This window comes from Rhododendron vialii, chromosome 7a, assembly GCF_030253575.1.
Source record: "Rhododendron vialii isolate Sample 1 chromosome 7a, ASM3025357v1".
Taxonomy (NCBI): Eukaryota; Viridiplantae; Streptophyta; class Magnoliopsida; order Ericales; family Ericaceae; genus Rhododendron; species Rhododendron vialii.
This window is the reverse complement of record NC_080563.1, coordinates 32575117-32599009: the sequence shown is the minus strand read 5'-3', so window position 1 is coordinate 32599009 and position 23893 is coordinate 32575117. Positions and strand designations below refer to the sequence as shown.

General features: G+C 38.5%; 2 protein-coding genes across 3 annotated transcripts; one reads left to right on the top strand and one right to left on the bottom strand.

Moving 5' to 3' along the window:
- Positions 1–769: 769 nt before the first annotated feature.
- Positions 770–18605, top strand: LOC131334524 (mannosylglycoprotein endo-beta-mannosidase-like). 2 transcript variants are annotated; one of them, XM_058369572.1, is made up of 11 exons: positions 770–1044; positions 2842–2980; positions 9826–10053; positions 10633–10691; positions 11446–11494; positions 11846–12076; positions 12415–12584; positions 12676–12880; positions 14592–15260; positions 16305–16532; positions 17244–18605. In XM_058369572.1, the coding sequence occupies exons 1-11, from the start codon at positions 899–901 to the stop codon at positions 18039–18041; spliced, it is 2922 nt and encodes a 973-aa protein (XP_058225555.1). In that variant the 5' UTR covers positions 770–898; the 3' UTR covers positions 18042–18605. The 2 variants fall into 2 exon arrangements, with proteins under 2 accessions (XP_058225555.1, XP_058225556.1); XM_058369573.1 differs by lacking the exons at positions 770–1044; positions 2842–2980 and adding an exon at positions 8700–8830.
- LOC131334526 (uncharacterized) lies at positions 4579–5402 on the bottom strand. The gene is made up of 2 exons (XM_058369577.1): positions 5061–5402; positions 4579–4881 (listed from the first exon to the last, which is right to left on the bottom strand). Exons 1-2 carry the CDS (start codon positions 5379–5381, stop codon positions 4579–4581), a joined length of 624 nt encoding a protein of 207 aa, XP_058225560.1. The 5' UTR covers positions 5382–5402.
- Positions 18606–23893: the final 5288 nt, after the last annotated feature.

Genomic DNA, 23893 nt, shown 5'->3' with positions numbered 1-23893 from the left:
ACTTTATTGACTGCTTGTGTGTGTTTTTCTCCTATAAGTTCTTGTATAATTGTTGAGTTTTGATATATTTTTTTATTTTAGACTGCTTTCTTCATAAATACGTTAAGAGTATTAATTATAAATATTATGAAAAGCTTAGGTTCTATTGAAATTTTTGGATAGCTTCATATTTTTATATCTATAGATATGAAGAGATACTACAAACGAAGGAATCCAGTAAATTATCAACTGCTACAAATAACAATCTTCAAAACAAGGTTGTAAAATCACACCCAAATTCTCTCACATCAGATGCGTGCCTCCATACGCATTTGGAGGTGTGTAGCATGTGAACCCCAAAGATGATGTGAGTGAGTTTTTTTTGTTTTTTTTATTTATCGTGATGTGAGTAAGGCCCCGTTTCAGAAATTTTTAGAAAATAAACAGTTTATTTCTAATTTTCAAACTCAAAAATAAAAGTAAATGAAAAATAATTTTTTAAAATTTTTTGCATCGTATAAAAGATCTTATCGAGATCTTCCAAACAAGATTTATATTACATATTTTTAGATTTCAACAAGCTCATAACTTTTAAGTTTAAAATCGTCTTCATAAAGTGGAAGTATTTGTTTATAGTTGTAATAACACGACTCTTATGTCCAGGGTAAACGAATCCAGCGCGGTTAAGCAACGGACAATAGAATGTCTAACGTGGCAAGACAACTTCTGGGCCCCACACTCTGCACGCCACGGCGTTTATCTCACGGCGTCCAATTACAGACTAGACCAACAACCAATTTCCAGACAGAGAGACATAGATAGATGTAGAGAGAGAGAGAGAGAGAAAGTAGGCAAGGAAAATTGTCTGAAGTCTTTTCTCTATCCCTTGTTCTAGTTCTAGGGTTTACTCCTAGTAGCAATGGGGGAGATGGGGAAGAGGAAGCTCGACACGGGGTGGTTAGCGGCGAGATCGACGGAGGTTAAGCTGACCGGAGTTGAGCTCACCACCACTCACCCTCCCTCCGCCCCTGATCAGCCATGGATGGAGGCTGTTGTGCCCGGAACGTAAGTCGGATACTTAATTATTCGAAACTATTCGATTTTGTTAGTATTGAATTGTGAGCAAGTGTTGTGGAAGTGCCGTTGTTAGCAAATGTTGTTTGGTTTTGTGTGTTGCTCGTTGATCGACCCCGGAGTACCACGTGGGCGTTGCCTACCATTTCCGTTAAGAATTGTTGCGGTAGGGATATAATTATCCACTTTTGTTTTGGGTGGTTGGGAGACAAGTGATGATCCACATTGTGCGGCTTTTATTTGTAGGGAGTATAACCACATGGCAACGCCACTTGGTACTCCGGGAGTATTGAATAATTGGCCTTGTTGTCTATTCCGAATTTCTCGTAACTAATTTGGGATAACTAACTCGGGTCTGCTCATTGGGCCACCCTTCCTTTCACAAGGAATGCTTGGAAAAAGCAAAGTTGAATGTGGTTATTTGTTTATTTATTTGTTCCTTAATGGGCTTTCAATTGGGCTTGGTATCATTGTGCGTTTAACTTATTTACTGAATATTTAGCTTTTCTAGCTTTTTTGACCCAAAATGTTATTATTTAAAGCTCCAATTTGAAGCTTTTCGCATATTTTAAGGTGCTAAAACATAAACGGACAACCGAATCCAAGCCCATTTAGCCAAAAATACCATTTATTACTGTGAATAAGGATAATCTAGACATTTGGTTTATAAAAGGCCATTTAACAACTTATCCATGCAAACAGGTTAATTGTTTTTTACAACTTATAAAAAGCTACTCTAAAAAACAGTTTTACAACTTATTTTAATTTTTCTAAGCCAATAATCTAAAAAGCTAATTTAGAGTAATTGCTAAAAAACGGGGCTTTTGTCGCATTTGATGTAATTGAGACACTAGTAATCACCGGTCGAAATAAAAAAATTAAAATCCTAATTGCTCATGAATTTTACTCTTAGATAAGTATTTTGGGTTCAATAAGTAATTCATTGGGATCATCATTCGTCTCTTAAAAGTAACCTCAGTTTACTGAAGAGAAAGATTATGTTATGTAGTAATTGCAATTTGGAAGTTGCTCCCTCTCTCTTTCTCTGTCACACACATGCGCGCGCTCACATGCACACATTACGTCTGTCTTCATGTCTATGTGCTATAGATGTGCACAGTTCTGAAACACTATGATAGTAATGAATGCAAGTGGAATTATGGAGGATGCGAATCAGCTGGATGGCTTTTGTACACAGTGTACTTAAGTTATTATGCTACAGCACTTTCTTTGCAACTCTATTCCCTATGAGATTGTAACACGAACTTGGGTTAACTCATTTGGATAATTCTTTGGTACTTTCTACCACTGCTGTGAAAAGGTTTGTAGCAAAAGAAAGACAGTTTCAATACATCATTTTGAATTTCTCAAGGCGAATTGCGTAGCCAATAAGTTGGCAAAATACTTGTTTAGTTTAACTACTATCTATTTTGTTCACTTCCTCAGTGTACCAAGTTCTTATTTCAATTTTTTTGTGGGACATCTGACATCCGTGGGATGGCTACATCACTTTGTATAGCCAACTTTGATACATAAATAAACAATTTTCTTCCTTTGAGGTTTTTTTTTCCCTTCTAAAAAGGAGAAACGCCTCAATTAGCAAAATTTTATGAACTTCTATTCACGATAACCAAATGAGGACATGAAAGGAGAAGCCGTGATCCAGATTCAATAAGCACTTGTCTCGGTTTAAGCTTGCGGTGATATTATGCACATGTATGAAGAAACATTTGCAATATTTGTCTTTCCCCTTTTGTTCATTGATTTGGCTGGTGATTTCGTTGACAGTGTTTTGGCAACCCTGGTAAAAAACAATCTCGTGCCAGATCCTTTCTACGGGTTGGAAAATGAGTCAATCATCGACATTGCTGATTCTGGGAGGGAGTACTACACTTTTTGGTTCTTCACAACGTTCCATTGTAAGCTGGTATGTCGTACTTTGTGCTTGGATGTCTGGTTTTGCTTGCAAATATTCTATTCAAGCATCGAATGGGCGTATCTGCTATAAGCTTACCTATGGAGTTTACTTAGACAGAAAGAATGTTTCTGTTCAGTTTTAAGGTAATCATAATAGAGAGAAAACCCATTAGGGTTAATTTTATTCAACGTAAAATAAATAAATAAATATATAAATAAATAAATAAATATATATATATATATACACACACACACAAACTGTTTAATAATTGCACTACGGTCCTAGATACTTAAACTAATTACATGATAAGACACATAATTACACTAGATACAAATAGATCCATCATCTAACACTCCCCCTCAAGTTGGTGCGAAGATATCAATCAAGCCCAACTTGAACACAATAGGATGAAAACTCTTGCTACCCAGGCCTTTTGTGAATATATCAGCTAACTGATCTCCAGATCTCACAAACGGCATACATATCAAACCCTCGTTCAACTTTTCCTTGATGAAGTGTCGATCAATCTCTATGTGCTTCGTTCTGTTATGCTGAACGGGATTATGAGCAATGTTAATGGCAGCTTTATTGTCGCAGTAGAGTTTCATCGGAACACTGTCAGCAAACCCCAAATCAAGTAACAAAGTTTGGAGCCACAAGAGCTCGCAAACACCATGAGCCATGGCTCTATATTCAGCTTCTGCGCTAGACCTGGCGACTATCGATTGCTTCTTACTTCGCCAGGTAATCAGATTACCCCCAAGGAAAGTGCAATAGCCAGAAGTAGAGCGTCTATCATCCACAGAACCAGCCCAGTCAGCATCAGTGAATGCCTCCAATCGCAAATGACCATGATTAGAGAACAAAATTCCTTTTCCTGGAGCTGATTTCAGATACCTCCCTGGAGCTGATTTCAGATACCTCAAAATACGATAAACTGCATCTAGATGTGAAGTACGAGGATCATGCATATACTAACTAACAACACCTACTGCATAAGAAATATCTGGTCGAGTGTGGGCCAAGTATATTAGTCGATCCACAAGTCGTTGATACCTCTCCTTATCAGTACGCTCCCCCACATCTCCACTAAGATGATGATTCGCCTCAATAGGAGAATCTGCAGGTCTACAGCCCAACATATTTGTTTCTTCCAAAAAATCAAGTATATACTTGCGTTGGGAAATAAAGATACCTCTGTTAGACCTCGCTACTTCCATTCCAAGGAAGTATCTCAATGATCCCAAGTCCTTAATCTCGAACTCTTGAGCTAGACGAGACTTTAGGTTATGAATCTCACTCACATCATTGCTTGTCATTATTATGTCATCAACATAAACAATAAGGACAGCAATCTTACCACTACTTCGCCAGATGAACATCGTATGATCTGCATGGCTCTGCTTGTAACCAAAACTCAACATAGCCTTAGAAAACCTGCCAAACCAGGCTCTAGGTGACTGCTTCAGCCCATAAAGTGCCTTCTTCAATCTACACACATTTCCTTCACTTGCAGGAGAAGAGAAACTTGGTGGAATATCCAAATAAACTTCCTCCTCTAAATCACCATGGAGGAATGCATTTTTCACATCAAACTGTTGAAGAGGTCAATTTAAGTGGGCAGCACACGAGAGGAAAGCTCGCACAGAATTCATCTTCGCTACCGGAGCAAACGTCTCCTCATAGTCAATACCATAAGTTTGAGTAAAACCTCTGGCAACAAGCCTTGCCTTGTATCTCTCAACTGTACCATCAGCCTTTTGCTTAATAGTGAACACCCATTTGCAGCCAACTGGTTTTTTCCCTCCTGGAAGTGACACTAGATCCCAGGTGCCATTTTGTTTCAAAGCTGTCATCTCTTCTACCATAGCTCCTTTCCACTTAGGTATCTTGAATGCATCCTGCCAATTCTGTGGAATAGATATAGAGGAAAGAGAAGAGACAAAGGCATGGTACGAAGGAGACAAACGATCATAAGAAACAAACTGTGAAATAGGATGTTGAGTACAAGATCTAACACCTTTTCGAATAGCAATAGGAAGATTATCAGGATCCATAGGAGGGGGTTGAATAAGAGAAGAATCATTACCAGAAGAGTCAGCTGAGGAATCTGGAACTGGAGTGGGTGATTGTGATTGACTAAGTGGTAACGCACATGAAGACTGTCTATTTTTCCGTCTAGCATACCTCTGTAAGCCAGCTCCTTGCAGTTGTGCAAGTAGTTGTTCTTCAATGTCACCACCAATATCTTGTGTTTCCCTTTCAACAGATATTGGTTCCTCTCCAGTGTTTTCCTTCTCCCCCTCACTATGATTATAAAAAGTAAATATCTCCTCCTCCTGCTGATGCTCCCCCTGAAGAGATGGTTTGGAGGGAGAATAAAAAACCTCTGTTTCCCAAAAGGTAACATCCATAGAGACAAACATCTTCCTCGAATAAGGATCGTAATACTTATAGCCTTTCTGGGTGGAAGAGTACCCAACAAAAATACACTTATGGGCTTTATGTCCTAGCTTGCCCCCAAAAGGTTTTGGGGCATGAACAAAACACACACAACTAAACACCCTAGGTGGAAGAGTCGTAACCCGACAACTGCTTGGCAGACATTCAATGGGTATTTTAAAATTAAGAACACTGGATGACATACGGTTGATCAGATATGTGGCAGCTAAAATAGCTTCTCCCCATAAGTATTTGGGAACATTCATAGTGAACAAAAGGGATTGAGCGACCTCAGCAAGATGACGATTTTTACGCTCAGCAACTCCATTTTGTTGTGGAGTGTCAACGCAAGTCGTCTGAAAAATAATATCATTATCATCTAGATATGTCCGAAAAATCTTATCAATATACTCAGTCCCATTATCACTCCGAAGAATTTTAATATGTGTATCAAACTGAGTGCACACCATCTTATGAAAAGATTTGAAACAGGAAAATACTTCATTTTTTGACTGGAGTAAGTACACCCATGTGGCACGAGAATAACAATCAATAAAAGTAACAAACCATTGATAGCCCTTTAAAGAAGTAATAGGAGAAGGACCCCAAACATCAGAATGGATAACCATAAATGGGGAATCACTTCATTTATTAATAGGTGCATAAAAAGAGCGTTTATGTTTCCCAAACTCATAAGCTTCACAAAAAAACTGATCCCTAGGACAATGTTTAACTAAAGTAGGAAAGAGTTTCTCTAATATCCCAAAAGAGGGATGACCCAATCTACGGTGCCACCGATGTAACAAAGAAAGAGTGGAACTCCGAACTCATATCTGCCCGTAGAGCTTGTCCACATGATAAAGATGGCTGAGATGGATGAGGGGCATGCTCTAGATAATAGATACCACCATGTGCTTTACCACTACCAATCACCTTCCCCGTTTCCAGTTCCTGAAAGATACAGTGAGTAGGAAAAAATGTCACAGAACAGTTTGCAGAATGGGTAAAACTACTAACTGAAAAGAGGTTAGTGGCAAAATTTGGAATATGGAGAACTGAATAAAGAGAGATAGAGGGAGAATAACGAACGGAACCTTTTTCTGAAATAGCAGAGAATGACCCATCGGCAATTCGAACCTTATCCTTACCAGAACAAGTAGAATAGGAATCAAAAACAGAGGAACAACCTGTCATATGATCTGAAGCACCAGAATCGATAATCCAAAGAATATTGGAGGAGGCAGTAAATGCACTAGCTGGAATACCTGAATGAGCAAAATAAGATGCAGTAGGAGCTGCTGTAGAAGGAGGAGCTATAATAGAGGAAGAATCAGCTCGAGCCATAAGAGGCCTGAGAGCTTGCATCTCCTCCTGAGAGAAACCGCCAACAGAATCAGAAGGTGACTGAACTCCCATACTGAACCCAGAATCAGATAAGGTAGCAAACTCTGAAACATGTGCCTGAGCCTGAGAACGCCCGAGACCACGACCTCGACCTCCACGTCCACTGCCTCGCCCACGAGAGGGACGGCCCTGTAACTTCCAACAAAAATCCTTAGTATGTCCAGTGTTGTGGCAATAATCACACTGGAGTGACATACGGTCTATGGTCCCACCAGTAGTACCAGACTGAGACTTTCCACTGCCAGATCCAAACTGTCCCTGCGGAATAGCAACCAATGCAGAACGATCAGAAGTAGGAGCTTGTAACATAGCACCCCTTCTGCTCTTTTCCTGTTCAACAATGGCATAGGCCTCTCCCAAAGATGGAAATGGAACACGACACAACACTTGCACTCTAATTGGATCATACTCTACATCAAGACCAGCAAGAAAGTCATATACACGCTCTTTCTCTATTCTTTTTAACCAAGCACTAGCATCAACAGAACAGACTGCCTGAAACCCCTGATAATAATCAAATTCTTGCCAGGCCCCACTGAGATTAGCAAAGTAAATAGCAACAGATCGATTGTGTTGATCCATAGTACGAAGTCGTTTTCGCAACTCAAAACACTGAGCATCATTGCCCTGCTGAGAATAAGTCTGTTTGGCAATAGTCCAAATCTGATATGGAGTGTTAAGAAGCAAGAAAGGACTACGAATATCAGCCTTCATAGAATTAAACTACCAGGTCATGGCTAAAGATCGACGAGACTTAAACGTCTTGAGTTCAACATCAGTAGTAGGCTCAGCAACAGGGCCTTCAATGAACTCAGACATCCCTTTAACTTCAATAGCTAATGTAAAAGTACGAGACCAAAGTAAATAATTTGTTACATCCAGTTTGATGGGACAAATATCCAGTGGAGGGTTATCCAGAGTCCCTACATGACTCAACTCATTTTTGCCACTAGAGGAAGCCTGTTTTTTCTTTTCTGACATCTTGAAAGCAGAACAATAATGCCAAATAAATAATAAACAATGCTCCCAGCAACTTTAGAACTCCAAAAGCAATAAATAACGGTTCCGAAAATCCTATAACCGCAAAAAAATCAACTGAATACCTTCGGATCTGACTGAAACAGTGTTGAAACTTCGTGAGAGAAGAAAAAAAATAGATCTGATCGGCGAGAAAAAAAAAATGACGGCGACAGCAGTAGATTTGATCGATGGCAACGGCAAGCCCCGACTGATCGAAGCACTGTTCACGACACTGTTCACGCGTACTGTTCACGCGTACTGTTCACTCAGCAATGAGAAGAACGTCGTAGGTCGCCAGGTTTTATCGCTCTGATACCATGTTCAGTTTTAAGGTAATCATAATAGCGAGAAAACCCATTAGGGTTAATTTCATTCAACGTAAAATATATATATACAAGCTGTATAATAATTGCACTACGGTCCTAGATACTTAAACTAATTACATGATAAGACACATAATTACACTAGATACAAATAGATCCATCATCTAACGGTTTCCCTACAGGATTTACCTGTGATGTAGTTGATTTCCATTGAGGGTATTCTTCTTTGCTTGATTTTGTTGAAGCTGGCTAGATTTTTGACACATACCACATCTTATGTTCTGTTGCTTGTTTGATGGCACTCTCTATCTCTTTTTCACTTCAATAATGAGGATTTTTGGGATCGTGTCAATGTCGTTCATATATTTACCATGGTGATGGGAAGGATAAGCAGTCAAGGTAACTTAGTACCTGCTGTGTTTTCTTTTCTTGTAACAACTGATTGTTGTATATACAGTCGCCATTACATTTTTCTTTTGAAGACAGATGCAGCATATCTCATGCAACTATGTTGTCAATTCCTTTCTTGAGCATTCTTTCTTGACTGTGCTGCCAGTGGAGTTAACAAGATCATAAGGGATAATCCCAAGAAACTGCTGGACGTGCTTAAGAGCAATACTTTCATATGCGGAGTTTTCCAGCTGGCTGGCAATATGGGGTTGGAGCTGATGTACTCATCCTTTTTGTGGAGATCGGTTAACCTTGATGTGCTTTGACCTTTCATTTGTACTGTTAGGTGTTGGAAGATGTACATGCTTCCCATTTCTTATTCTTTTATATTTGGAGAGTAGTTTCAAACAATTTTACTTAGTTGACAATATAAGCATTTAAGACTCCATTTAAGTGCACTAAATGTTTTGATCAGTGGTTTAGGAAGGCATGGTAAGTCAGTTCCCTATAAAAGGTCTCATGACTTGTGTCATATCCTAAGATACCTTGTTCTTAGTTTCTAGTCCCAAAAAGACAGGAGAACGATATGATTGAAGATTGGGGAGGGGAATAAGTTTTATTTTGATAGATGAACAACTAGTTTACAGGAGCTCAAGTTTTAGAAAAAGCAACATTGGATGATGTTAGTTCTTGTAAACTTGGTTTTAATACCCTTATTGGTGGGTACATTATCGGTTTTGATTCTGTAGTTTTGATTTTCTAGTTAACTACAATTGAGGCCAGGTTTTCCAGCTTGCATGTCTATTGTTGACTGAAAAAGCTATGGGAACCGACCTAATGTGCACCAACCGTGAACATACGGCAGGCGGGCCCGCTCCGGGTCCCGCATGGATAATCCAAGCCATTCAATAATTTTAAAACAATTTTTTGAGTGGCCTGAGTCCTGAAATCTAAATGAAGAAATTGGAAGATTGGATCAAGCACCTACACATATTGGGATTGAGCTCTGCCACTTGAAAATTTGTTTTAAAATTATTGAACGGCTTGGATTATCCGTGCGGGATCCGGAGTGAGCCCCGCGTGTTTTCTGTGCGTGGTCGATCCACATTAGGACCTAATGTGGATCGGTTCCCATATGAGGGTTCATTGTTGACAGTTCTTGATTCTTCTTTGTAGTTGGTCTATTTTCTTAAATTTCTGCTGATTTACTCTTTATCTATTATTATATCATTGTTTTCTCGTGTATGACGCTTTCAATTTACTTACCTTCTTCAGTCAGCAAACCAGCACGTGGATCTGAATTTCCGGGCAATCAATTATTCCGCGGAGGTATATTTGAATGGCCGTAAAGAAGTCCTGCCGAAGGGGATGTTTCGAAGACATTCTCTTGATGTCACAGATATTGTGCATCCTGATGGTGAAAATTTGCTTGCGGTCCTAGTTTACCCTCCCGATCACCCTGGTAGGATTCCTCCTGAAGGGGGTCAAGGTGGTGACCATGAGGTAACGTTCACATTTCCTGATACCTAATGATGAATTACCATTGAGTAGTTTCCAACTTTATTGACTGTCTTACTACTATAATTTGTCTATAACAATTGGACATTTAGTGAATAATGATGACTTAAGAAAATCACTCTTTGACATACGGAAAAGTTATGCTGACCTAGACAAGAAATAATGAGAATATTTACTCTAGTTTAACTGATGACTGAGGTGCTTCTGTTGGGGTAGGGTTGCTCTCTTGACATTCAAAAGACTATTTTTTCTCTCTAAAATTTGAATGATGCAGAAAGCTTTGTAGTGGTGGAATTTTTTTGACCTGAGAATCTTGAGGAGAAGATTTTTTTATTCATGAGATTTGATGCATTTATTTTGGTCAAGAACTTTGCGCCGTTTGTCCAGCCCACATTGATGGTTTCATTTGTGAGTTCATATGCATTTACTTTTATATCCCACTGGGACACAATACAAAGCACGATTCTCTACATAAATATCATCATCCATTAATAGGTTCTCTATTTTCTCCATCTTGTTTTTGTTCATGGACCACATTTTCATTTCATCTTCTGTTTACTTCAGATTGGGAAAGATATTGCCGCCCAATATGTTGAAGGATGGGACTGGATGATTCCTATAAGGTAAGTCATAGCCTATGTAGCACGGGCACTTCGTTGAAGGTCATGTACTGGTGTTGGATACTTGTTGGGGACACCGACACCCTCCTGATGCATGTCCGACACTTGAATCCAAATTGTCCTATTTTTCTCAATGTTTTTTGTTTGGACACTCCAGGGACACTCTAAAATTGCTCCGGACACTCTCGGGATCGCAAATCAAGTCGGGGTTGTTATACGCAATAGTAGACTCTAATCAAAACTTAGGAAAGTTTGATTTTTTGTGTGAAGGATGATGGCTTATTTATTACAAAGACACTATGATATAAGGTATAAATGGTGTTGACTGTTACATACGTCGAATTTAGAACCTTATTTTTAATTTTTGATACATATAGTACTGCACATATATATTTTTGAAAGTGCCATCATACGGGTTGTGGCCTTTAATTTTCTGGAATTTTGTGTCGAAGTGTTGGTGTGGTGTTCGTGTTGTGTCGTGTGTCTGTGTCGGTGTTGTGTCGTGTGTCTGTGTTGGTGCTACATAGTTTAGCACTGATGCCGTGTTGTCACCAAGTCCTATGACTTGTAGAGCATAGCGGATAATCAATTTTGGAACGTAAGTTTAGACTAACTATTGTCGTTTCTTCTTCAATAGTGTAGGTGTGTAAGGGGGTCTTGTCGCTTTCTCTTTGTTTTTTATTTTGGCGTTTGTAGTTTGATAATTTGATTAACTGGAAGCGTCACTTACTGGGTATCCAATCAAACACTGCCACAGGGATAGGAATACTGGCATATGGGATGAGGTATCAATATCTGTTACTGGGGTGAGTTTGTATTTGACTTTGAAATGCTTAATATCATTAGACAACTCTGCTCATGCTGTTATTCTGTCTTTCTATTTTAATTTGAACTTCTACACTTGTTACACAAGCTAATCAATTCAAGCTGAAGCATTGTTCCACCTAGAGCAACTGATAAAGTGAACATCACTTCATGTATTGAAGACCATCAACTAGATATAAAAGCACAACTCTGATGTTTAGCAAAAAAAAAAAAGAGAGTACTCAGTGTGACTTTTAAGCCTAGTGGTTCCTACTTCCTACTCTAAAATTGTTTTACAATAGTTTGTAAGAAACCTCCTATTCTTAATTTCAATGCATTATTCTTCTGTGCAGCCTGTGAAAATAGTGGATCCCCACTTGGTTTCATCATTCTTTGACAATTACAAGAGGGTATATTTGCATGCAACCACTGGTTTGGTAAATAAAAGTGCCCGGGTTGCTGAGTGTTCTTTGAACGTCCAAGTGACTACGGAAGTTAAGGGAGGTTTTTGCTTGGTAGAACATCTTCGAACGGAGCATGTGTCAGTCCCTCCTGGAGCATCTGTTCAATATACATTTCCTGAGGTCAGTGTCAGTCACGTTTTGCAGAAATTAATAGACAATTCTCATCATCTTATCTCTTAACTATATGTACTGAAACAAATATTCCTGGAATTTCTTCTTGTTGCTATATATATACACACACTGATATACAGTCATTTTCAGATGAGGTGGTCCTTATTTTAGTTAAAAGGGAGGTCCGCATTTTATTAAGTTAAGGTGGTCCTTATGGGAAGTGGAATGTGTGTGTATATATATATGTCGCTAACTGCACCTGCGTGCTTGACATGGACATATCATACCAGTTGCGTTGGTTCTCTACAGAATACCCCAGTTCAAATGTTAATTATCTGTATTTGCAGCTGTTCTTCTACAAGCCCCATTTGTGGTGGCCAAATGGCATGGGAAAGCAGTCGCTGTACAATGTTGAAATTGGTGTTGAGGTAAAGGGATTTGGGGAGTCTGATATGTGGAACCATCGTTTCGGTTTCCGCAAGATTGAGAGCAAAATTGATAGTGTAACTGGAGGAAGGTAGGAGATCTTCAACTTTATTTTCCTGAGGGAACACTACTGTGGAAAATTCTTTATCTATCGTGTAACATGTATTTTATCTACTTTGTAGATTGTTCAAGGTCAATGGACAGCCCGTCTTTATCCGCGGAGGTAACTGGATATTGTCAGATGGGTTACTACGGCTTTCAAAGAAAAGATACGAGACAGACATTAAATTTCATTCAGACATGAACTTCAACATGATACGCTGTTGGGGTGGTGGACTGGCTGAGAGGCCAGAGTTCTATCATTACTGTGATATTTATGGCCTGCTGGTTAGCTCTCTGTCTCTCTATATAGGTTGGTTTTCTTAAGTTGTTGGGAGGAGTTCTTGGGCTTCGGTCGATGAAAAGAGGGACATTTCATTAATTCCTGCATCATAAAGAGATTAGCTATCTCAACAGATGATTATGGAATGCCCAGAAAATGTAGACAGAAGCATGGATAATCTTTTCAAAAACCTTGATATTCTGCTATATATACAGAGATTAATTTGCCAAAAACCTTGATATTCTGGTTCAACTGTATTTTAGTGATTGCGCTACTTGAATCTAGTTGGGGAATGATGAGAACAAGATAAGAAAAGCCATTACCAACTACTTTCCCTCCAATGTGGGATCTGGTTGAAGGGCTGGTCTGGATGGTTCACTTAACCTTTTAGAATACTTGCATAAAGTGGCTTTTATCTCCATTGAACTGGGTGTTAACACTAGAGCATGAGGTTTTCATCTTGCACCTAGCAATGGTATTCTATTGGAATGAAACAAAGTGAAGAATTACTGTTGGAGATTGACATGCAATTACTGTTGGAGATTGACATGCGGGAGAGAGAGAGAGAGAGAGAGAGAGAGAGAGAGAGAGATTCAAGGGGAAGGCCACGTAGACCTTGACTGACCACCTAGTAATGAGTGCATCAGCAGGTGCATGCCTGGGGCAATCCACTTACGATTGCACTACATGGAAGTACAATCATGAAACACAAAATTTCAGGAATCAAGAGTTTAAATATGGATAAATTGGTATTGATGTGCCTTGTAATTATTCTTCTGTTAATGCCAACTCGGCATGTATTTTTCAAACTTCGTATTTTTCTTCTCATTTGTATCTCAATCATGGAGATGTGTGTCCCTCAAGCATACAAAGCTGGTCAGTGTTGGCGTCCGAAAAGACGCGTACCACCTTAGAAAATGTCCTTGGCTTCTTAGTTTTGTATGTTCTTCTTGAGACATTGGTTTCACTTTGTGAGTTTTCAGCTGAAATTTTGTTGTAAAACCATGTATTAGTGTAGTGAGTGACACAATTCATGCATTTAATGATTAGTGTTGTGAGTAACCCATTCATGCATTTAATGAATCACAAGATCTTTCCATTAATCAATTCTGTTCTCCATTGGCTCTAGATCACCTACGTGTATGCTATGCCCTGTACTTCATTGTTAGATCATGGGCCGTCCTTTCTTTTTATTACCTTTGGAAAGTTTTTTTAAGCTGGGTGCAATTTTTTTTTTTTTTTCCTCATAAGCGATCTATGTTACCCATTTTTCCCTTGATTGCTTACTATCTAGTATCTGATAATGGATCCAGTTTTCAATAGATCTTCTCTTGTATTGCCGGTTGCCACAATTATTGCGCAGTACTTTGTTTTTTTGCAAACATGGTGCTTTCCTGCTGATTGAAACATTTAATTCTATATTCCATCAACTTTTTTCTGCTAATCTCGATGGAGTGGGTTAAACAAGGTTCTTTATGGTTCCTACAGAGTAAAATCTGGTTTTGTATCCAAATGAACTGTTTTCCCTGTAGGTTTGCAAACTATTAAATAGCCTATCGAACTGGAACCTCTATGGAGGGTTGCATCAAACTGGCAGCTTTCTTATTGTGTTTATCTTCAGGACTTTGTCATGCATATTGCCGTTGAATCTATTTAAGTCCATTTCATGAAATTTGTGTGGCAGAGTTCATATCCATTATGAGATTTCCATTGTAGGTTTGGCAAGAGTTCTGGATAACTGGGGACTGTGATGGACGAGGTATACCAATATCAAACCCAGATGGTCCCCTGGACCATGAGCTTTTCTTGCTATGTGCAAGGGACACCGTCAAGCTTCTGAGAAATCATCCTAGTCTTGCTCTTTGGGTGGGGGGAAATGAACAAGTTCCACCAGAAGATATCAACAGGGCTTTAAAAGATGAACTGAAACTCCATCCATATTTTCAGATCTCAACTCAAAGTGGAAACTCACAGGAAGATATCATCCCATTGTTGGATGATCCTAGCCAATATCTTGATGGTACGCGAATCTACATCCAAGGATCCATGTGGGATGGCTTTGCTGACGGAAAAGGAGACTTCAGTGACGGCCCTTATGAAATTCAGTATCCTGAGAGCTTTTTTAAGGATGACTTTTATGAATATGGATTCAATCCTGAGGTTGGCTCAGTGGGGATGCCCGTTGCAGCTACTATCAGAGCAACCATGCCTCCGGAAGGGTGGCAAATTCCATTGTTTAAGAAGTTATCCGATGGCTATGTTGAAGAAGTTCCAAACCCCATGTGGGAATACCACAAGTACATACCTTATTCAAAACCAGGCTTGGTTCATGATCAGATTTTGCTGTATGGAACCCCTACTGATCTTGACGATTTTTGTCTAAAAGTAAACCTCCCTTATTCCTCTTTTTTTTTTTTTTTTGGTTAGTGATTCTTTTTTTTAGTAACTTAAATTTATTCCACCAACATAACCAATATCCATCAAAACAACCTTACCCTAGCTACAGGCCTAACATTTGGCCCAGGAAACGCATATCTATCAGCCTAGGCAAAAGCACAAAATGAAACCTGGCAAACAACTGCATAGGCTTCGTTAATAGATAACCATCTTTCGGCTAACCTAGCCTCCTCCGTCCATCGACTACGCCTTTTGGCCTTTCCCCACTTTGTCTTCTCTACGATTTACGGGTACTTACTCATGCACGGAATCAAACAACAGGAGGTTACCTGATGGGACACCCGCCTTTGCTAAGGACTTTGACGGGGTTGAACCCCTCTCTTCTAGTAGCCACCCTTCCTCCAAGACTTGAATCAGTAATATTATTGGATAGGTAGCCCAACCAGTACATGGAGATATATGTTGTAGTAGTTCTTGATCTTTTTCCAAGTTCATATCTATGTCTTGTTCAATTGTTTTAAGCAATCCCATTTGGTCCTTTTATTTCTTATGGAGAATCCTGGACTTTTCTTTAATCAAGTGCCATAACGGTGGTTGCTAGTGCCAGTTTACAAAATGCAGCCCGCAGCATGTTGAATAATCCAACTCAACCCATAACTGCATAGTACTGCTTCCAATGAGAGTATTCCCCCAGACCTTGGCCCAAATACTTGTAGAGTTGAAGGCTATTTGCCTAAATTTGGAAAAGTTTATGGCAATAAAAGCAAAAACAATTCTCAACACCCTTACGAGGTTGTGAATGAGTTAAACTACCAATGTTGATACAACTGAAGCACAAATGGGAGCAGAGGACACAGCCATCATCCACATTCATACCACAGTGCTTGAGTCTATCTTTACTAGCAAGCTTCTGCACACAAACTAACCACAGAATGAAAGATCACTTAGGCACATTTTTTCCTTGCACCAAACCATTGGAGACTAATGCAATTTCTGTTTCTTGTGTTAACTTGAGCTAAATGATCTTTGCAGGCTCAGCTAGTTAACTATGTTCAGTACCGAGCTCTATTAGAGGGGTGGACATCCCGCATGTGGAGCAAATACACTGGTGTTTTGATTTGGAAAAATCAGAACCCGTGGACGGGGCTTAGAGGTCAGTTTTATGACCATCTCCATGACCAAACAGCAGGGTTTTATGGATGTCGATCTGCAGCTGAACCAATCCATGTCCAGCTGAATCTAGCCACGTATTTCATTGAGGTAATTTGTGCCATTTTAGTAATTTTGATGGCTGATTGGATTGTCATGGAATGTACGGATTGTACTTCCCTTGTTAATGTTACCACAATGTGATAAGTCAAGCCTAAAGATCTGTCATTAGAGAAAGTTATACCAAATGTGACAAAGGAAATGAAATGGTTCTAACAGGTTTTGGTTGAGATTGCTGAAGCTCAAAGCCTTAAATAATATAGGAACATGTGGGAACTGAAAATGTATTAATGTCTTATAAACCAGAAACCGCCATAGAAATTTCCTTCTCAAATATGGAACTATGGAAGTCATTGGCAGTATAAGTTCAAAGCCTACAATTATTCCTGCTTGTTTGCAGTTGTCGTAAGTTATGTTTTGGATTCCTTATTGAAGAACACAGAGAACTTATTGGTAAACGTCTTCATGATTTTCAAGACTTGTTTTCGGAAAACTACCTGTTTCCGAGAAACACGAAAGTTATGTTTATATTCTCCAAAAATACAGCAAAAAAAGTAATAGGATATGAAAGTGATGAGTACTAATGTTGTTTTCAGAATAGGTTCCAAATAATATTTTCAAGAAAACTGATCCTAGAAATGATAACCAGGATAGTATTGTTGGAAAACTCCTGTCTTCTCTTCTTTCTCCTCTTACGCAATTGTTTTAGGAAAAGTTATGGATTGGGAGGATTCATCGCCCTGTATTATCTATGACATGTAGGTAGTCAACACTACATCAGACGAACTTTCTAATGTAGCTATAGAAGTGTCAGTGTGGGATCTGGAAGGAAAATGTCCATACTACAAAGTTTTCAAGAACCTCTCTGTACCATCTAAGAGAACGGTACCCGTCTTTGAGATGGACTATCCAAAGTCCAAAAATCAAACGCCAGTCTACTTCCTTCTCCTCAAACTATATAAGATATCCGACTACGGCATTTTATCCAGAAACTTTTACTGGTTGTACCTACCGGGTGGAGATTACAAACTATTGGAACCATACAGGAAGAAAAAAGTGCCCCTCAAGATAACATCCCAAGTATTCATCGGCGGGTCTGCATATGAAATCCGAATGCATGTGCGAAACACATCAAAGAAGCCAGACTCAGAAAATCTGCTCTGCAAGAATAGATTCATTGAAAGAGATAGCGATGGTGATTTTGATGTGGCATCACTTGAACCTGTAAATAGCAGAATTGAGGAAAAAAAGGAGGGTGGTTTAATTCGGAGGATCTTCAGTCGCTTCCAGCACGAAGCCAATGCTTTGAGGGTGACAGAAGTGAATGGGACTGAGGTTGGAGTTGCATTCTTTCTGCATTTCTCAGTTCATGCTTCGAAACCGGATCATAAAGAAGGTGAAGACACGAGGATTCTTCCTGTTCATTATTCGGACAACTATTTCTCGTTGGCTCCGGGTGAAGAGATGCCCATCAATCTATCATTTGAGGTCCCTCCGGGTGTTACCCCACGGGTTACACTTCATGGGTGGAATTACCATACTGGGCATACCATTCTCTGAGCTTGTGCGAGATGCCACTGACTCTTGAGCACTCCTACGGTTGGAAATAATGAGGTTATAAAGTCTGAATCCTTATTGGATCTAGCACTTGCTGGAATACCTGTCCGTGAATTTGGATAACTTTCCAAATACCTTTGGCTTCAACTGAATCACTTACTCCCCAAGCATGAAGTTGCTGTCTGTTTGCAATGCTCCACATTGCATGTACTTTGTATGTAACTTTTAAGTACTCTTTGTAGATTGGCTCAACGGACCGTTGGCGATAGAGGTAAAAATAAACCACGTAGTCTTATGAGAGACCACATGATTCATTATCTGAACCTGTGATGAAAACACGAGAAAGCATATGTTGGGGGTCATCAGTGACAAGCCTTCTCGAAGCTCATGACCTGTCCTTGGCCCTATCAAAACTCAAAATCATATATTTCCTTCTCGCATATGTTTTGAGGAACTGTATCATTCTGTTCTCTACAGAACTGTTGTACTTCTTGCAACTCTCTTTACCGGGTTTTACTTGATTTGAGCTTGTAATATTTACTTCCTTCTTGCTTATTTTTGTTTGCCGATAGGGGTATTTTTTGTTTTTTTTAAACGGCGTTTGCCGATAGTGTTTGTCGTTATTTGTTTGCAGATATTTTTTTTAATGATCCCTTTTTTCTTTTTCTTTTTTGAGGAATAATGATCCCTAAGGTTGGAAGTGTATTCGTGCTGGTTGAAAAACGAGTTCTGAAAAAAGACCGGGCCCTCCGATTGAATTTATTTGCATATCAGATCAATTCATTACCCCATGTACAATCGCTTGAGGTTAAAATAGTTTTGCATGGTTCTTAATTTCTCATCAAAATTCGTCTTTTGAAGTGTTTGGAACGTGTTGGACAAGTGTGAAACGATCAGGGTTGAAGAGATTGAACCGAAACAAACAGTTGAAGAAGTTTTCAGATTTCCAGTAAAATTGATTTTGCGGCCATGAAATCAATCTGTCAGCCTTCATTTCGATCTGAAGGCCAGCAGATCAATCTTCTCACTCTGAAAAAAAATCTTAATGTCGACAGATTGATCTTTAAGGCCGACAAATCAATCTTAAGGCCGCCACTTCAAGACTGCATAAAAGGCTAAACTTTGCGGGTTTGCTCCAAACACTCCTGAACTCCACTTCAAAACGCAACGTTTTGGTGTGTTATTTTATTATTATTATTATTATTATTTGAAAACTCTATCAAATCAAAGTTTCAAAGTTTGATTAAGGTAAAAGCTAAGCCTACTCCAATTTAAAAACCCTAAATCTAGATTAATTTGGGACAAAATTAATTACTCCATTTTGTAGGTTGTGACTGTATTTTTAGGGAACTCTATCGACTCTTTTTGTGTGTTTTTCCTACTAAGTCCTTGTATAATTGTTTAGTTTTGATATACTTTCGATTTAAGATTGAATTTTTTTTTTATAAGAATTAGGTTCTATTGAAATTCGTTAGGTTCTATTAAAATTTGTGGATAGTTTCATATTTTTACTTTTATAGATATAAAGAGATATTACAAACGGAAGAATCTAGTAAATTGATTTACAATAAGCCTTCGAAGCAAGGACGTAAAGAAAATGACTCAGAATATAAAAAATCGAGGGATTTTTTAATTTTTTTTTATCCGCAATCGAGGGATGAGTTGCAGATGAAATGATTTGTACTGAATGGGTATGCTTCTTTTTTTTTTTTTGTTATATACTCTATATATAATAGACATATCTTTTGGGAAGAGATAATGCCACGACAAAAAACTTTAATGCCACGACAGGTTGTGATGTCTTGACCTTTATACCCTTGCAAGCACCACGATCCTGGCTTTTTCTCTCTTTGGATCTTACACTTTCTTCTCGATTCTCACGTCCATCTCGCTCTCTGATTCGAAAGGAGCAAGGTCAGACTAACAACACAAGATACCTTCAGCAAGATGGGAATTCCCAACCGACACCCTTACAGCAAGACCGAAATTCTCAACCGACACCGATTCGAGGAACTTCTGAAGATTACAGATCAAGATTTCTCTCCTGGGGGTTATGATAATATCGTCATACTTGCACTTCAAAGGTGGGAAGAGGTCGGAAAGGATAAGGACATTGAGAAACCCATCCAAAGAAGGTGATTGTGTTTCGATTTGCGATTCAGGAGATGGATAACATAACGAGGTGTGAGAGAGCCGGACATGGAGGGGAATGAGGTGCTAGAGTCTAGAGAAGACGGAGACAAGTTGTATAGAGTTGAACATCTCTGGTCAGATTTTGATTGTCACTTGTTAGAGCTCTGTTTCTTGTAATACACAAAAAAAATGGTGCTTTGTTAGTAATGAACCCAGATTATATGGTACAATACACAAAACTACACAGAGATCAAAGTGTGGAGCTTTATTGATATTGTGAAGGTTCTTCAATCCATTTAGGTTTTGTGTCCCAGAAAGGTTGGTCGGAGTTTGGGATTCGGACGGGACGGCGGTATTTCTTGCTTGTTGGGAGACAGCTGAGACGCTGTAGAGAGAGAGAGATCGAGAGGCCCATATGTGATTCCAGGGTAAAAAGGGAATATGCAAACAATGTTCGTGCCACTAAAGAATTCTGTCGTGGCATTATCATTTGCCTATCTTTTTGGTTATTGTATTAATTTTTCCGGTTCAATACGTACAAAATTCAAATTATACGTGCCATAGAATCTTGACCCTGTGCCATAAAATCCCAAATACTCTTAATCCAGTCAAAATAGACCATTCAAATTGAAATTAGAGAATTTACAAGAAAACGATTTCTTACGGCTGATCTAAAAAAATGAACTATAGTTTAATTGTGTGAGGAGCAAATCATCGAATCAACCGGGCCAAGGTTGTGAATCTTGTTCCATACCAGTCCGTACGAACCGTTTTGAAGGAAAACTGGTACACTAGAGCTATGATTCCGTTTCATCGAACTTTCCGGCGCTTGCCGTCGGTGCCGGCGAGTTCCGGCCATCTTGATGGTTTCCGGCGTTATGTACAAATTAGAAGAATAGAGGAAATAAAGGGAAAATAGAGAACGGAAGAAGATCGGAGCAGAGATAATGACTGGAGAACCGGAAAACTGGTCGATCTAGGCGTGAAGACTTCTTCTATGATCTATCTTCGGATTTGTACACCTCTTCAACCGATCTATCTTCAGTGGTCACGGGTCGATCTGCTGTACTTGAGTGGTTTTCCCCTTCTTCAGAATATGAACAAAGAACGAGAAAAAATAAACTGGTTTGGGTCCTTGGGGAAGATGAGGGAAATATCACCGGTGAAATTGAGAGGTGGTGTTCCGGTTTATCCCATTAAAAAAAATATTTATTTGTAATTCGTAAATTTAAAATAATAGATTTATTCAAATTAAAATATATATAATATAGATCTTATTTGATAGATTTCAATCTCTGCAAAAAAAAATGAAAAATTATTTTCGTAAAATTATTATTTTTAATTACTTATTTTGAAATGTGGAACGGGGCCGAATAGCTCATGAATTTCCGTTTGAAAAAAAAAAGAGTTAGTTTATAATTAGATGTAAAATTTCAATGCATATTTATTAATAACGAAAATTTTGAAACGGTACCCAATATTACACTAGTACATACCGCACCAATAGCAAAATTATTCGGTACGATATTCAAAATCTTGAATCGGACTGGCCCATTGTAATGTTATTAACGAACGTATCATTTACGCCCAGAATAAACAAATTCGGTGCTATTAGAGCATCTCCCACTGCCTAAGCCAATTGGAGTTTTTAGCTATAATAGCTAGCCACAGCACAAAAAGGGCAAACCTAGCAGACTTGTTTGAGGCTCAGCTTGTTTGAGGCTCGGCAAAGTATTTGCAACCCCCCCCGCAACAACTAACGAATGCTTGGGGTTGTGGAGATGTTTCGTCATCCTCAACATCGATAAGGTATGCCTCTCCCTCTCCCTCTCTCCCGAATTAATTTCAACTTGATGATTTGGATTTATATTATGTAATTTGTTCATCAATTTCATCATTCTCAAGAGTATTTTGCACGGGGATCTCAAGAGTATTTTGCACGGGGAGGTTGTTGAAAGAGTGACGAGGAGAGACAAGAGGGAGTTTAGGGAGTGCAACTATGCTACTACCGCATACATTTACACATACAATCACACAAACTCTATCACATCAAACATGGGCCCACATATACTACACACACTGAATATGTGGGCCCCATGTTTGATGTGAGAGAGTTTATGTAATTATATGTGTGTAAGTGTGTGTGATTGAAGAATTATTGTTAGAGAGTGATTGAGATGGGTCTGTCTCAATAGCTATTGTATTCGGTGCATAAATGAAAGAGAATAAATTCTTTACACCGTCGGATGTAAACATTTATTTTCTCCCAATCAATTATATTGCGCTACGTCGCCATGTTCTATTTATTGGGACCACTGTTTTGCAACGCGACGCGATATAATTAATTTTGAGGAAATAAATTTTTACACTGACGATATAAAAAATTTATTCTCTAAATGAAAGGGGTTGGGTAGTTGGGTTTGTATGGCTCTAGTTTGCGGTGTGGCTGTATAATATAGCAACGGGCATTGAATAGAATGTTCTAATGTGACAATATAACTTTTGGGCCCCAGCACTCCACGCCGTGAACTGAGGGAGCGTGTTGTCCCTTCGAGTAGGGTCCGCTCCGGTTCCACTTTGATTGATCGGAAATGTTCACTTTCTAGATATTGTTGAATAGAACCAATATCATGAAAATCAACTCAATCGGATATCATTAAAATGCCTAATCGAAACACTTTTAATTTGAAAAGAATGGATCTAAAATATTAGATCAAAGCCACTGGAATCTATTATTTTCAAGTTATATATGTGTTCCGATTAGACAAATAACAATATCAAATTAAACTATGTTTTGCATACTTTTTTTTGACAAGGTCTACAAAATGAACGTTTTTTTATCAATCTAAATAAAACCAGAGCGGGCTCCACTCAACAGGACAGCATACGCCCCGCCGTCGAGTCCGGCTCTTCTACAATCCGTAGGAAATTGGAGGATCCTCCAATTCCAATTCATCAATGGTCAGGATTACCCTAGTATCTCCTACCCCAAAACTCATACGGTATTCTACGGGAACCAAATTACTCCCCAATTATAACATTCCAAGTACCAATTTACCAAATTCCAAACATTAGTAAAATTTCATATTGTAACTTTAATAACAGGTGCAGGTTCAAAGAATTATCATATTCATAGTGTTAATCAAAAAACTCATTTTGCATTTCTTGTAAAATATTTTTTCTGTAAAAATTATCTTACGCTCAATTACTTACTCTTACGATTTCTTTCTAATTTCCATAATTCAATCTTAATTTCAATTTTCTTACATATAAGAACAACTACATCAATGAGTACACGACACAGTATGAATCACATATGAAAATACACTAATATCAGTAAAAAAATCTCATGAGTTACATAATAAGATAATATAAGCAAAAAAAAGTCATGCTGAAAGAAAAAAAATTATTGATATAATATTAGAAAAAAATTCTCATGAGTTATATGAAAAAAAGATTATTAATATAATATTAATAAAAATTCCTCAACGAATTATATATAATTTTTTTTCAGAGGCAAATTTAATGGAAAGAGAAGTTGTCTTTCAAAAAAATTAATAAAATTTTTGTAACAACTTTGAAAATTAATGAATTTTTTTGTTGTTTAAAAAAACGGAAAAAAATATTTGGGGAGTAATTGGATACCCTTATAATACCATATGAGCTTTGAAGCAATTTTGACCATTGATTTGGAAACGATGGATCCTCCAATTCTACGTGGA